Genomic DNA, 16538 nt, shown 5'->3' with positions numbered 1-16538 from the left:
ACTCTGATTCTCAACTCTGAACTCTGATTCTCAACTCTGAACTCTGATTCTCAACTCTGAACTCTGATTCTCAACTCTGACTCTGATTCTCAACTCTCAACTCTGACTCTGATTCTCAACTCTCAACTCTGATTCTCAACTCTGACTCTGGTTCTCAATGACTCTGGTTCTCAACTCTGATTCTCTACACGTGATGTAGGGGGCGGAACGACTCCCGGCGAACGGATCCCGTCCAGACTTCAGGACACCAGCGGGCAGCGTGGGCTCAGAAGCGCCGTAAGCGTCTATGTGTATAACAAGTTTCGTTTTCTCCAGGTTATGGGTTTGCGCTCCTGTTGAGGCGTGATTTGCTTCGCGCTTGCCTCAGTGCGGACTTGATGACGAAGGAAAGGTCGGAACCGGACCGGCGCACCGGACCACAGATGCAGCGCGGCGTGGATGCGGACAGGGCTCCGCGCCCGAAGAACGGGCTGCCCGCCCCACCTAAACACGGCGACGACGCTCCGGCGGCGAAGAGAAAGGGGGCGACCGTGCGACGCACGCCGAGCGGGAGGGACGTGAAGCCGGAGAAGGGCGCCCAGAAGGAACGGAGGAAACTGTCCGGCGCCAGCAGCACCTCGGAGGACCTCAGCAAAGACTCCGGCTGCGGCACCGGGAAGACGTCGTCCACCGACAGCGGCTCGGAGGTGTCCGACTGCGCGCCGGAGGAGCGCAAGCTGTCCGCGGACGCCGGACCGGGCCGGGGGACCTGGGCTCCGGGCAGCATCTCCCCCGGAGACGACCGCTCCTTCGCGTCTCCGGACAGCCGGCTGCTCGCCTTCTCGGACCTGGCCAGAGAGTTCGCGGACGGGGCTCGAGACGAGCTGGTCCGAGAGATCGAGGAGCTGAGATCAGAAAACGAGTATTTAAAAGTGAGTTGGAATCTTTTCGCTCTTTTCTTTTCCTGAACGCGGGATTGGGGATTAGTTCGGGGAGAACAGATTACACTTTCTCTAATTGCCTCGTGCCGAGGTCCCTTCTAGCCCCTGACACGCGACAGACGGGACGCGGCGGGACGCGGAATCCGGGTTTAAACCCGCGCCCTGAGGCTGTCGTGACGTCACGAGAACTCGGCTTTCAGGGGTGAAGCGGTACCCACTGCCATGGCAACCTGGACTCACTGCGGTACCTCGCAGGTCTCGTCACGTGTCAGCACCAGAACAATAGAAACCAAATGGATCACTCATAATAATCGATTATTCTTGGATCAATAATATTCACCTGAACTCGTTTTGTTCTGGTTCGAAAGTGAAAGTAATTAGTTGTCAAATGTCAGCACAGCACCCAGTGCACACAGTGAAATGTGGTCTCTGCATTTAACCCATACCCCGAGGGAGCAGTGGGCAGCCGTTGCTCAGAGACACCTCAGATTGGGATTCGAACCAGCAACCTTCTGATTCCTTACCCGCTAGGCCCGTAGCAGACCCGTAATCAGAAGGTTGCAGGTTCGAGTGGATTGAAAATTGCTTGCTGATGGCCAGGCGACTCTGGCCATCACGATCAGAAAACAATCAGCCTTTTTTTTTTTTTTTTTTTTTTTTACAATTTTAAAATAAAATATATTTTAAAATCTCACTTTCAAGGCTAAATCACAAGTTCGTTATTTAGAAATGTCCAGCATATGTGGGTTCAACTACATAATTATTTCAATCTTTGACTATGAATATTTATTATTATCTTAGCAAATCTGTGATCTTTCTAAACAACCTTTTGAATGGTTCTATGCATCTATATTCCGGATGTAGAGATTAACGGGTGGACGGGTCTGTGCCTCCCGCTGTGTCTTCCTGCAGGATGAGGTGGAAGAGCTCCGGTCAGAGATGCTGGAGATGAAGGATGTGTTTCTGGAGGAAGACATGTGCCAGCTGCAGGAGCTCCAGCAGCAGCTGGACCAAGCCAACAAGACCTGTCGCATCCTGCAGTACCGGCTGAGGAAGGCAGAGCGGCGCAGCCTCCGCGTGGCACAGACGGGGCAGGTTGAGGGTGAGCTCATCCGCACCCTGGAGCATGATGTCAGGGTGAGGAGCCGCCTGCGTGTGTGTTTTTAACAGGATCTGTGTACTGGGATTATGCGCTGCATGTATTATGTAATTCATGAATGAAGTGTGGTAATTATCACGATCTCATCATGGGGCTGTTACGTTATAAAATGAATCTGAAGAATACAGTAAATCATGAATATGATACAAGTCAAGTTTAAATGCCAGTAACATGATTTTCAGTATAAAAAGTGGATACATATGACTATTATACACACCATTATATTTACAATTTTAAAGCTGGTGTCATTAAATTGTTCTAATATACTTTAAAAAAAGCCCAAGTGCAAATTAATGTTATAAAGAGAGCATGACTGTCCCCAATCCCTCCAGTTGCTTGTTCAGTTGTGTTCTGAACTGTGGAAAACCATTCCAGGGTGACTGAATTCCATAGTTGTCGTTCACCTTCTTTGGCAAAGAAAAGCTTAACAGTCATCATTTCACGAATCTGATTTTGATGATGATTTCCGCCCCTGTCGTTATGTATGACATGACTCAATTTTTATATGGTTTGTAATAGAGGACCCCCGTTTAGCTTATGACTCAGCCACTTACTGGCAGTTTTGCCTTTCACACACCCCCGAACCCTTGTGTGTGAGGGCCGGTTGTTGTGTGAGGATGTAGGTGCCTGGCACCAGCGTTGTTCCAGGAAGGGGAAAAAGGAGGGAAAATGCTTCATTGCCAGATGAGAAATGCTCATTTGCTTATTTCCTTGCGGTGAGCCATTCACAAGTCAGGCATCCTTTGGTTTTGAACTCTGTGGCCAATCAGAAGGAAGGAGTTTTCCAGGAAAGTTTGGTGCATTAAAAGACGTAGCAGCGCGGTGGGTGAAACCACATAAAAGCGCGGAATGCCAACATAATTGCTCCATGTTTCACATAAATATCCTTATGGTCATGTTTTATCACACACACACACACACACACACACTTTCTTTTTCCCTTTATTTTAAATAAAGTATAGGAGTAGAAGAGTGGACTCATACCACAGAAAAAGCGGGGGCGAAGCAATTCACAGCGAGCAGCAGTTTGAACGTTATGGGACTAGCAATGTGATCACCTGCAGCGAAAGTTCACGTCAGGCTCCCCACAGGACACACAGGCTCCTTTCATTGTGTTCATGAGGGAAGAGATTATTTTCATCTGCTCCCCTCACGCCGTCGAGCGCTTCCTGCCGATATGGAGCTGGGGGCCCGGCCTCACAGCTGTCTGCGCGTCGTGAGGCTATTTTCACGCTGTGGATAGAAACGGACACCCCGTTTCATGCTTGCAGGACCCGCGAGTGTGTCCATGTGACCCTCGCCATCAAACGCAGGCTCTCAACATGCATTCCTCCCACAAAGGCCCCACCCAGTGTCAGGTAGCGTTGTTTCATCTGGCTCTCCGGCCTGAACTAGACAATGGATTGTTTAGTCTTTACTCTAAATTTGTCCTCCAGATTAATAAGCAACAGCAGGAAAGGAGTTGAGGTGAATGTCTGGGACTGGAATTGTGGTGTCTCCGCTGCGTGAATGGGGTCAATGTTGAGTACATTTTTACCTGGGAGTATTTTGAAAGCACTGGGCATTTCAAATGTTGTGCTGAACTATTGTTTTAGCATTAACGTTAGACATTGGAGTCCTTATCATGGAGCACAGTGGCTCCTTTACTGCATTCAGAGCCTAAAGCCGGTTTCAGACCGAACGTATATTGCAGTGAAAGCACTTCTTGCTGCTGGGTTCAATTACATTTACAGCATTTATCAGACGCCCTTATCCAGAGGGACTTACAATCAATAGTTACAGGGACAGCCCCCCCTGTCTTGCTCAGGGACACGATGGTAGTAAGTGGGGTTTGAACCTGGGTCTTCTGGTTCATGGGCGAGTGTGTTACCCACTAGTCTACTACCACCCTTGTGCAAGTAATATGCCATCACTGAGCAGCACCCTCACGGCCCCGTAATCAGAAGGTTGCTGGTTGGAAGGTTTGACCACAGAGTGCTTGCAACATTCGATTTGGCATTTCGAACTGGCATTTTGCTGCGTTCATATGTGTCGTTTCAGCAGCTGAGCAGCATCCAATCGTTGTTTCTTGCTCGTGTCATTATAGCCAGTTTACCTGAATCGGCCGGACCTTGTCACTGATTGACCAGAGGGTTCACATGGAAATGGATTTTGTTTGGCTGGTGCTTATGCTGCGCTAGAAAAGATAAAAAAAAAAAAAAACATCTCAAAATATTTCCTGCGGTAAGCAATGCAAAGTGATTCAGTTCATTAAGGTCCCACAATGCATGTCACAATTTTCTCCATCCCTAATGAACAAATGTGAATGTTTGAGCTAATGTGCAACCCTAAGGCAAAAATTCCTCTCTCAAATTCAAGAACAGCGCTGTATTAAGATTAGGAAACCGAATCATGTGCTCTGTACCGCTGCACAAGCACAAAGTACACTCGCTGCATGGATGCCACATTCTCTGTGTCTTGGCAACAACAACAACAAATCTTTCACAAATGTCTCAGAGATTGTGGTCTTCTGTATTAGTGGATGTTTATTGAGTTATTATGTTGTAAATGTGTCAAAAAGTTCATGCAAAATTAGTCAGTGAAGCTCTAATTGTGGAACATGATTTACATACAGATTTATATTCTCATTATGCTGAAATTTATATAACAGAAAACAATTCTGCAGACCAGTAAATGCTGGCTAATGAAACGGACCATTATAAAGAGCATAAAATGTAGGCAAGCTTGTTTGCCAGAACATGTGACTGAACGCCCATCTCTTTTGCCAGGTGGCAAAAAGTGTGTCTTTCCGACTACACAACGAACTGGAGGCGGTGCAGAAGAAGAAGGCCCGTTTGGAGTGGGAGAACGAGGCCCTGCGTGAGCGACTGCAGGACCTGGAGGTCACCCAGCAGGTCCTGCAGGTCGAAATGGACAAAGCCAGAGAGGTACACCACTACCACGTTCACAACTTAAACAGACCTTGTTACACCGAACCTTGAACTCTTTACCCTGGTCCAGTACCATACAGAACTGCCTGTCCATTAAATGATTTTTCAACAAAAAAAGCCTACAGTGTTACAGTCTTAAAAGCAACCGTATCTTCTCTCACTGCACTCTGCCATGTTGTGTGTCCTCTGAAACCGCAGAAGCTAGTGAACCCATGTACAGTATAGCCTGAGTTAACCAGCCAAAGATCATAATTGTTAAGTTGGTGCAGTGTTATTCTTGACTTATTTTGGGTATGTCTAGGTGAGCCACTCCTTTCTGCAACCCTGAGCTAACCCCAAACTCCAACCCCAAACAGCATCTTCCACCAGCAGGATGCCTAATCAACACTAGCTAAAGCACTAATTAATGAGCAGTTTTTGTCCTGCTTGCCTTGGTCCAGTGTGATTATATGTCTAGCAGCCTGACCCCCGCTGTTACGGCTCCAGATGACTGAGGTCTTAACCTTGGGAGGGCACATTGTGGGCGTGGCAGACAGCTGAAAGCTGGCATCAGAGGGGTAGAATTCCGACTGCAGCTGACACTGTCTCTGGAGAGTCGGGGGGGCAGAGAGAGAGAGAGAGAGAGAAGTTGGGGAGAGGGGGAAGCCTGAAGGACACATCGATGGAAAGGGGTGGTGAAGGGAAAGAACAGTAGGGCAGAAGTCTAAAAATAAATGAGGAGTGGCGATCCCGCAGCTCCTCCCTGCCCCCATCCTCTTCGGCTCTCAGGACGTATTTAAATGTAGGTCAAGACGTGTAAGTACTTCATAAATGTGAAATACTATGCAAGTTTGGCCCTTGTGGAGATCAAAATGCCAAGTCTACTTGCCCTGGCTGTAGAATAATCTTTTTCAATTTCCCCCGTGTTTCGGTTTTTCCTCATCTACCGAGACCAGAATTCATTTAGGAAAAGTCTTTATTCTGCTGTACCTGTTGGCCTATTAAAAGTCCTTGGTTTCCCTTGGCGACAGAGCAGAGCCCCCTTTTGCATGCGTTAATCCAGGATTGGGTGGTTAAGCTCAGATCGCAGGGCGCTCATCTCCTAGAGCGGCCTTTTCCCGCTGATCCTTCAGGCAGGGAGCAGCTCGGAGGTCACATGGTTTTCAGGGTCCCATCAGCCCAAGGAGGAAATCTAAAAATTAAAACGTTGACCCATTTTAGTATTGAGCAAACTTGTGATTTAATCACAACTGATTCATTGTAAAATGTTTTGACTCAACCATAATTGAAATGACCTAAATGTTTTCTTCAGGCTGTATGTACTCACTACTTGTCTTTCACTGATAAGGCCGCTTTTATTTGCCCGTTATAAGGTCATTTTTCTGAAATAAATGAGATGCTGTGAATAGCATTGAGCAACATTGTGCCCATTTGTGTGATTCTGGATTTGGGCATAACGGGTATTTTTTTTGTAGATCTCCCCAAATATGACTGACCTGCCTGGAATGAAATGAAACACCTTACAACTGTGTTTCTACTCTCGTTTCTCCTTTATCGTTTCATTTAGTGTGGGAACATTGGTGCTTTTTTGGAGTCGCTCTGCTCAGCGTGGAAGGGGATTTACAGTAGATTGGGAATGTGGGTGGATTACTCCAGTTATTTCAATGCTGACGTTTGAGACCCTCTCTCTGTTCATCAAAAGTGACGCCTTCACGCTGGGAGACCCTGCTAAAGGGTCTCCCTTGAGAAAACGTCTGGCTTTTTGCAGCCCTGAGATGCAAGTCTCTTATTAGTTTGCTGTTAGATTATGTGTGTTTGTCACAGTTTTAATAAAAGGTACCTGCATTTGTTAACGGTGTGGTGGCTCTACGTGACCACAGGGTCAGTGTGAACTGCGAGCATCACTTGCTGGCCCTGTGGATTACCCTAGGCATGTGATATCCTCTCACATCATAGCTGACCCCATTTTTCTCATCTCTGTGACACACGATGCAATTTATGTGCCAAGCTGTGTTCTGTGTTTGACAAAAAAAACCTTGAAAATGAAAGATGAGATAATATAAGACGATGCTTTATTAGTCTCACAAGTGGGAAATTTACATTGCCATGGCAGAAAGTGGACAGTACAAGATAAGAGCAGGAAAAAATTATAGCATAGACAATATGCCAACTTTATAATATGAAAAGTTCAATATACAAAAAAAAAAGGGTGACTGTGAGTTATCAGTAAATACAACATTTGTGAATGTCTGTATACATGGAATATGTTCATATGTGGATATATACAAACATATTGCACGCTAGAAAAAAACAGGAATGGCGCATTGGATGTGTGTGCTTGTTAGTCTTTGTATGCGAGTCTGACAGTGGTTGGCAGGAAAGACCTTCTGAAACGTCTTTTTCTGTGTATTCACTGCACATTTAAATGCCTTTCCTAGTTCTGTGCTGTTAACTGCTGTTGAAACTGCAGGGATCTCTGAAGTGGAGAAATCTGAGGGCATCGTCCGGCAGGACTGAAAAGAAGCTTTCCTCACAGGTGACTCAAGCACCATGACTGACGTGTTACATTCACATTATTTGTTCACTGTAGGACATATATTTTTTTTAAATCTCTGCTTTCACGAAAACGTGAAGTGCTGTGACCAGCATTATGCCAAATTTTCAGAATCTGCCTTTAACAGCACCCAGTTCTTAAGTAACATGGAACCAACATTGTAGTTCTGGATTATGGTCTAAAATCTAGATTTAAGTGTCCTGGAAGGCACTTGTCCTGCATACTTTTGGGTTTACCCTCATTTAGCACACCCGATTCAACCCCTCTGCCCATTATCACACAGTTTTTGTGTTGATTCACAAGAAAAAAAAAAAAAAATTTCTTACATGAGTTAATTCTGCACTACAAACCTACAAAATTTTTTTTTCTGTATCCCCCATTGCACCATTATGGTTTACTGGGTGTGTGACGATGTCACAAGCAAACGTCAGATGTCAGCGCCTAAAGATTTACTTGTTAGCAGGTAAAATGTTGTCTGGCACATGCTATACCACGCTAGGCATACTAGCATTCCGGCTAGTGGCCTTAAAGACCATATCAAAAAGACTTCATTTCTGATCACCAGGTACCAGAGTTTCAATCCTGAGCTTACAAATTAAAGTTAAATGGTTTTATGATCGTTTGGCCATCTTACACATGATGTTTCAAGACAGGCCCTTTACACAACTGTAAACAAATATCACAACAGGTCTTAGTGTTGTGGATCATTTCAACAGAATGTTCCTCTTCTCAAAGTGTTAACTTTTGGAATGTTGTATTTTGGACAGTTTTCTTTAGGGAATGGTCCCGAGTAGAGTGTGGTGATGATCACTGATGCTTGACATACTCAGTACCCTGCATAATTATTTTAGGAGGACAGTGCTGATCTGAAGTGCCAACTGCACTTTGCGAAGGAGGAGTCGGCCCTCATGTGCAAGAAGCTGACCAAGATGGCTGTGGACAACGAGACCATGAGGGAGGAGCTAGCAAAATACCGCCTCTTATACGGTGATGTGGATACTTCTTGGGCTCCTTTTGACCTCACCACCTCACCCCATACTCGTGAGGCAGAGGTCAAATCTCATCTGAGGCTACTGGAGGAAGAGGCCACACTGCTGAGTCGGCGCATTGTGGAGCTGGAGGTGGAAAACCGTGGGCTAAGAGCAGAGATGAGTCAACTGAGGGAGAGAGGAGGAGGAGAAAGAAGACGAGAGGAAGATGAAGAGGACATGATGGAAGTTTCTGAAGAACACTTGACCTCACTGTCCTCGATGACTCTAAATGAGAAGACCACAGAGACAAAAGGTGACAGAATGCTGGACACAAAGCAAATCCAAACTGATGAGGGAGGCTTTGGGACATGTTCAACAAGCCAGATCCCTCAAGAGGACACAGTAGGGGGAGAGAGGGACCAAAGAACCACTGCTAATCAATCCTACCACCCCAATCACAGCTTGAACTTCAAAACTCTTATTGACCTTCGGGACCAAGCACTGCTCGTGGACTCTGCCATCCAGCTCCTGAAGGCACCCAATAAAAATGGCTTTTCACCTACCCAAGCGTACCTCAGAAAAAAAGAGCTGGACCTTAATACTGAGCCCCATGCAATGCATGTGGATCTGTCCAATCTGAGTCCTTTATCTGGTGGACTGGAGGCCCTTCAGGGTCAGCTCAACGCTCTGTTGGAGAGGATGAAGAGTCTGGTTGATGGTCAAGGCCATGTCTGGGTCACAAACATAAGCTCTCTTGAGGCAGCAGAGGAGGGTCTCCATTCCTCTGAGATGGAGCAGCAGGATGGACGCTGTGATCAGGAGGGGCTGGTGCTGCTTGCAGTGCAGCTTCGCTGGTTCCTCCAACAGTGGCGACAGGGGGAGATAGTCACAGGATGCAGTAGTCTCAGCAAGGACCTGTTTGAGGTGAGTTGATGTGTAGACCCTTATCCAGAGCGACTTCCAATCAGTAAGGGCAGTGGTGGCCTAGCGGTTAAGGAAGCGGCGCCGTAATCAGAAGGTTGCCAGTTCAAATCCTGATCCGCCAAGGTGCCACTGAGCAAATGGGTTAAAAGCAGAGGACACATTTTGTTGTGCCACCATGTGCTGTCTGCAGTGTTTCACAATCACTTCACTTTCACTTTAGAGGGACAACCCTTTTGAGGCCACACATTGCAGTGGGTAGAATTGTGGTCATGGGTTCAAATCTAGGCTTTGTGTGTGTACAGTTTGCATGCTCTCAATTTGTTAGTGTGGGTTCCCTGCCATGAGGGTTCCCTCTTCTACCAAAATGCATGTGCGTTAGACACACTGGTGAATGAAAAATTGTCCATCGGTGTGAGCGCCTGATATGGATAAAGCAGGTTTTTCCAGAGTGTGAGTAAGTGAGAACATACTTGACTATGCTGTACTGCTTTCCCAATGCTGTATCCTCCTAAACTACACATATTGCACCATGTAAATAAAAATTCATGAATTGTACCTTCATGATGTCTGAAGGAGCTGTACCATTTAATGCAGGGGCCAGAGTCTGGGGATAAGGAGGCCAACATGAGTCCCTCATCTGCATTGTCCTCCATGAGACAGGTATGGATGAAACATTATGGTTCAACTGTACATACAGGTAGAGGCATGTTGTGGAGAGTTAAAGAAATCTTTAGATTTGAGTCTTGTTACTCTAGTGTCATTCAGGGAGATAAAACGTAAAAAGGGTCCGTTTCTTTCTGAGACTCTGCTTTCTGTAAGCCTGTCATGAAATGAATTGGATTTGTGTGTGTTGTTGGCAGAGTGAACTACTTGCAGACCTGCGAACAGCACTACAGGATCTTGGCTCAGAGCTGCTGGAGGAGCGGCGGGTAGGGCAGGAAGTGACACAGCAGTTTGCCCGTGCCAAGGTGTCATGGGATGTGGAGAAGTCGGAGTTGAAAGGGGTCATCAGCAGGGTCAGTGGTCTTAATTGATATAATTGCCCCTTTTTATTGTTAATGTACTGTTCACTAAAAACCTCTAGCTTGACCAACGCAATTCTTCATTCAGTTAGAAGTACTGCTGTTTTTTTTTTAATGATTGTTAAAAAGTTGAATTGGTTTAACGTTTTACAGGTTCTGAAATTTAATTAAAAGCAAAAAGACAAAGCACATTTTTGGAGAAAAAATGTCCTCGACAGGTTAAATACAGTACAACTGTAAAAGAATATCAGCTATACTAGATGCAGAAGGTTTTCAGTGTGAACAAACATTACATAGAATGCAAGCAGAGAAAAGCAAAGCTGAGATGAATAAAAGAAGCTTTTTTCGCCATTGCCTCCTTTGTATATGGTGATACCTCTATACCGAAACACATCCCATAATGTGTTTCTAAGCTTGAAAAGACTAAAGATAGAAATTGTTATGTCTAGATGGATGCACAGTGATACAAATATTCTAAAAACAGCCTCATAACAGATAAAGCTGCTCTCATTCATTGAAATGAATGAGAGTTGGCAGAAGAGGAACGAGGAGATCATACCCATCAACTCTACCTTAAGTACAGTTGTTATTTATCAAATGTGTTAAAGGAAACCAAGAAGAGACAGTCTCTTCTCTGGATTCCAGTCAAATGTTTGTTCAGACGTCTGGCCAAGGCTATGCTAACATCAAGCTGGCCTTGATGGTCTCATACAAATGCCCCTATTTGCTCAGCTAGTCTCGCTCCTTTTTTTTGGCCTGAAATGCCAGGCCACTATGGTCAAGTCACATTTTTCTGAAGGTAATGTGTTTCATTACAAACAGAGAATTGTAAATGCCAATGGTTTATTTCAGCTGCAGGGCTGTGGTGGTGAGGCCGCGACTCCTGACACCAAGGCCACCCTGCAGAGGGACCATGTTGAGAAACTGCAGCACCTCCTGGCTGAGGCCTACGCCGCAGCGATGGATGCCAGTCGGCAGCTGAAGGCACGCGAGCGCAGCTGGAGCAGAGAGAAGCAGGAGCTGCTAGAGCGCCTCAACCAGGTTTGTCTTGAGCGGGAGGGTAGAGGGAGAAAGTGTGTCACACTGGTCATCATGAAGGTACCAAAAGCTGTTTCTACTCCACACTGTTCACTTTTTTTCACTGACTCAACTCATGTAAATTCTCACCACATTATAATTTTTACTAAGTGTAAGTCAGTTGCCATTAAAGGTTCCCTCTTATGAAAAATTCACTTTGTGAGATTATTTAACATTAATATGAATTCTCCTAGCCTGTCTATGGCCCTGCAGTGACTAGAAATGGGGATATGTGTAAAGAAGCAGCTCAGGTGGCCGGATCTGTAATGTCTCCACTTATGTTGTCTCCACTTATGGGGAAAGGTTAACTCCCGGTTCGCTTTTTTTTTTTTTTTTTTTTTTGCCCAGAGAATTTCCCACCCCTCCCCTGAAACATTATCTACACCGACAGTCATGCCTTGAAAACGCGTGAAGCATTTGCAGTTGCTCGGTTATTGAATGTAAAAAGGTTCCATCGCACGAGACTCTGCAGCACCAGTGGGTTAATTTTTTGGGGGGAAAAATGCTGACAGGACTTCCTGTCTGCACCAAACATTGCGGTTGGTGAATGGTGTTGATGACATCATTTCTGCAAATGCCCCAAAACGGCGCATCCAGGGGAAATCTCATCGTGGGACTGGCTAAAAGTGGCTATAATTCTGCACCATGGCTGTATTTTGGAAAGAAAGTTATATATAATAGGGGACCTTTAAACAGCAACCCTGACAGCCCTGCAGAGCCTGAATGTCCGAAGCCCTCCGAATTTAGGCTAATCCCCTGCTGGGGCTGTACGACACTGGGCCGCCTGCCCACAAAATCTGCAGTCAGGTCGTTGCCGTCAGGGGGGACTTGGCACCGGTGACCACACCACAAACAGAGAAACCCAGAGATTGGGATGACTGCTGGGAAGAGAATCTCAGATTCCCTTCCGGTCACTGTAACATCAGATACAATGATGACTCAGATCCGTTGAAGAACATGTCTTACGCTGGTTTCGCCCTCCTGTTTTGACCCATCATTTCCTGTTGTTGATAAAAGTGATTTTAATGTGATGAGTCTTGTGTGGCGGAAGTTAATCTTTTCTGCTGTTCACTTTTACTCAGTCATTCTTTTTATGACTTGTACACACTTCCCTTGGACCTTTCCAGATCTTTCATCTGATCAAAATGCATTAAGAAACATGTTAATTGCATGTTATTCCATGCCAAAAAAAAAAAATAAAAGACACATTCAGTACTAAAGCATGAAGCTGAAGTATTGTTCTCAATTCGTTCTAGTCTTCTGGAGTCAAGATGTCCAGCAGGAGACGACTCTGTGGAATGGAGAGGTCAGTTCGAAATGTCACATACTCCCATATTATCTTCCTAATATTCAGACCTTCGTTCACACCTACGTCACTGTACTACACTGGCATAGTCCTGTTTTCACCTCTGCTGGCCGGTTCATGACGGTCCGCTGAGAGGTTGTAGACATTTGAGACAAGCTGAGTTTACATAAAGTAATCCATGACAGATTAATGCTTTTGACATTGTCTGTAAATTAAAACATTCTGAGAGGTTAGTTTTTTTTAAAAATTATATTTAAAAACAATTTTGACCAACAATACATACATCATATTCTTAATATAAGTAACGTCATGTAATATAATAACAAATGTTTTAGTCAGTGCATGAACTACAGTACAGTAGTTGATAAGATGCTCTTCCTCTGAAATGCAGGACAAAGCATGGAAAATGGACCAGGACGTGTGAATCTGAAAAGAACTGGCAGTTTCTGGAGCCCGAGTCAGCTGTGAGTGACCCTGGAGACCCATGCAAGACATGGGACTGTCCCATTATGCCCCCAAGGTTCCCTGGCCTGGACCTGCATCTGAAGGTCACCCAAAGGAGCCACACTGCCCCTGAGAGATCTGCACTACGGATTTACTACAGCCCCCCATCTGCTCGCAGGGTTCATCTCTCACATGCCCCTCTGGGTGAAGAGGATGATGGAGAAGGAAGAACAGAGACAGAGAAACCCGAACCTAAGGACAGGGCTGGTGACACTACTACTTCCTCCTTCCAGGATGTTCCCAGGGACCAGCAAGACAGAACTGTTTTTCAGACCTTCCCCAGTTTGCAGGACTCTGCCAACCTCAGTGACGACATGAAGGAAATGACTGCCAGCGTATGGCAGGGCGGTCACAGCGGTCAGAGGGAGCCTCGGAACCAGACTGTGGCCACTCAGACCCATAGCCACGCCCACAGCCGGAGCATTAGCATTGGCCTGCAGACAGATGTGACGTTTACCGCCACGGCAGGGAAGTCCTGGTCTCCTCGGGTCACTTCCTCCTCACTGGTGGCAGCCAGGGCTCAGCAGGTCTCCTGCTCTCTGGACCAAGTGAACAGGCGGCTGGACAAATCACCTCCCTGCTCGACCTCTCCCAAGATGCATCGTCGGCACTCCTCGCCCTTCTCCTCCTCATGGTCCTCAACCTCCTCATCCTCTAGATCCTCATTTTTCTCTGGCTCCTTGTCTTCCTCCTCTTCTTTGACTAATCCTTCACTGATGGAGGTCTCTAAAGAACGTGGTCAGCGCAGTCCTCTGGTCCCCTCCTGGACACGGCCCGCCGTCAGTCGAGGTGGGCCCGCCACTGGCACCAATGGTGACAAACGCCACAAGAGTGTGGAGATCCACAAGTACGGGCTGGTACAGGAATTCCTGCGAAATGTGTGCGGGCGGGGGGAGAAGCCTGGTAAAGGAGGTGGAGCAGGAGCGGAGAAGGGGACCGGGGTGCGCAGGAGTAACACGTGTCCACCAGGCCAGAAGAAGACGGAGCGGCACCCGTCCCGCGTCTCCGCGACGCCGCTGGTGCGCAGTGACAGCGTCACCAGGATCGTCAACCGCCGCTTCATGAGGCACAGTCAGAAGGAGGAACCTCTGACCGCAGCGAACAAAACGCACTGCAGCAGAGACAAGAACCTCAACAGCGCCGCCCTGGAGGTGAGTAGACACACGGTAGCAGCCACCGAGTGTGGGGACCTGGTTTGTATCCTGATCCTGTGGCTTTTCTCTCCCTGGTAGGACGGGCCGTGTGAATGCAGCTCTCGCTCCCTCACTTCCTGCTTTGCCCGACCATCACGCTCCACCCCTCGCCACACCCACGGCCAGTGCAAGCCACCGGACTGCTCTATAGCGGGGAAAGGAGGCTCCGCCCTTCAGTGAAATGGGAACCGTATTTTCACTGATGTGGAGAATCTCTGATCGTTCTGATCCTGTTAAACTATTCAACTCACATTCTCTTCTTTTCACCTAAGTGTTCTCCAACTTCAAAAGAATGTTTAACTCCTTGATTTTACTGAAATTTGCTGTTGATTATGAAATGAGACCCAGATTGTGTTTTCATATTTCTATGGTTTTACTTAGTATTCTGTAGTATAGTATAGTATTCTGTTGCAATTCACTCCGTGCTTCATCTTTGTCTTTTGATACATATTCGTAATGAGTCAGCATTACTTTCAAATGGAGAAGTTGTGGCAGCATGTATTACAGGTCTCACAGTCTGTGTAATAAAGTATGGTGATGGTTTGACATGTTGAAGCAGCAAGTAACAGCAGGATGTAGGTTTATCTAACCTTAAAGTTCATTCGTTTTTTTTCTTTTTTTTAGATAAAGGTTTCTTTTACCTAACTTGACTAGGTCATAATGATTTAATGAGTGAGTGAATTAATTTATATATTTAGTTGGCCAGTAAGCAACAAAACTAGATTTTCTGTATTGTTGTTTGTGAAGGCTTATTTCAGCTTCATTACTGATTTAAAGGTCCCCTATTATGATTTTTTTGTCTTTAATATCGGTCTTAGTGATCCTCTAATACTACATCTGAAGTTTCTTTCTGAAATTCAGCCACAGTGCAGAATTATAGCCACTTGTCACGTCGGCATTTTTACAGAAAATTTTCAATTAACGCACTGTTTCTTCAGAGTCTCGTGTGACGGATCTAAAAAAAACAAACAAACATTTGTGCTCGTTTTTTGTGCAAAGTAAAATGACCAAAGCGCATATGGTGAACTAGTATTAAGGTTAAATAATTTCACAAAGTGAACTTTTAATAACTGGGGACCTTTAAATACAAATGTACTTGAATTTGTAAAATAAACAAAATTGTAATCATGGTTGGCTTAACATTTTTGTCCTTTTTCAACACCACTGGTTTTAAAGACAAGACCCTTCAGTACAACCTACAGTTTGTATTAAAAGCCCTCAGGTCCTGTGTCTGGTGTGTTGACCCTAGCGCCACACCACTAATAATGTGACAACTGGCTCATCAGTAGTTAGCTGGCCTGTGCACTTGAGTGAGAACGGGTCATTGGGGTCACGTTTAGGTAGGATTTCTCAAGCCAAACAGCTGTGATCTCAGGCACATGGCAGCAGGACTTAACCAGAGTGAATACTTAGTCTAAGCCCTTAATGAGCCTGTAGCCAACATGTTGCACAACGTTATCATTTGTATCACCATTTACTCTCTGTGTGTTCGAACAATGCGTTTAAAAGGAATACAGGTTTACTTGTTCAGTTGACCTTTCACAAATATGTTCACAAGTGTCTTTCATCCCATTGTGAAATTAAAGATAACATAAATACTTCTTTTCCATTACTGAAATGAATAAACTGTATATTAAAATGCAGCCTGGCTTTCGATCGGCTGCTACATCACATGGCTAAATCCAACAAATATGTGTTATCAATGGCTAGTCATGTTAACATACACACACTGCTTAATATATCACAAAATAACATTTGGCCAAATGTGTATTCCTCTTAATGTTATTTAGAATTTTACGGTACGACACTAAATTTGACCAGTAATACTGGTAAAATGTCAGACTAGACAAAAACTACATGACAAAATGAACACTAAGTGGAATGAACACTCACACAAACACATACAACTGTTCAAAGGTTTAGGGTCATTTGGATTGGACAATTTCAATAAGGAACAATTGTTTAGTGCATTAAAATGTCATGAAAATGAAAATGGTGA

At 45.4% G+C, this 16538-nt stretch overlaps 1 protein-coding gene across 2 annotated transcripts; it reads left to right on the top strand.

The window, feature by feature from the left end:
- Positions 1-75: 75 nt before the first annotated feature.
- Positions 76-15669, top strand: LOC114797644 (protein SOGA1). 2 transcript variants are annotated; one of them, XM_028992583.1, is made up of 12 exons: positions 76-276; positions 368-911; positions 1833-2057; positions 4848-5006; positions 7459-7524; positions 8394-9437; positions 10032-10097; positions 10298-10453; positions 11312-11500; positions 12793-12842; positions 13234-14497; positions 14579-15669. In XM_028992583.1, the coding sequence occupies exons 2-12, from the start codon at positions 378-380 to the stop codon at positions 14717-14719; spliced, it is 3894 nt and encodes a 1297-aa protein (XP_028848416.1). In that variant the 5' UTR covers positions 76-276; positions 368-377; the 3' UTR covers positions 14720-15669. The 2 variants fall into 2 exon arrangements, with proteins under 2 accessions (XP_028848416.1, XP_028848415.1); XM_028992582.1 differs by having other exon boundaries at positions 76-911.
- The last annotated feature ends 869 nt before the right edge of the window (positions 15670-16538 follow it).

Source organism: Denticeps clupeoides, chromosome 10 (assembly GCF_900700375.1).
Source record: "Denticeps clupeoides chromosome 10, fDenClu1.1, whole genome shotgun sequence".
In the NCBI taxonomy this organism is placed as follows: domain Eukaryota; kingdom Metazoa; phylum Chordata; class Actinopteri; order Clupeiformes; family Denticipitidae; genus Denticeps; species Denticeps clupeoides.
The sequence above is the reverse complement of the archived record's forward strand: the minus strand, read 5'-3'. Positions and strand labels throughout refer to the sequence as shown.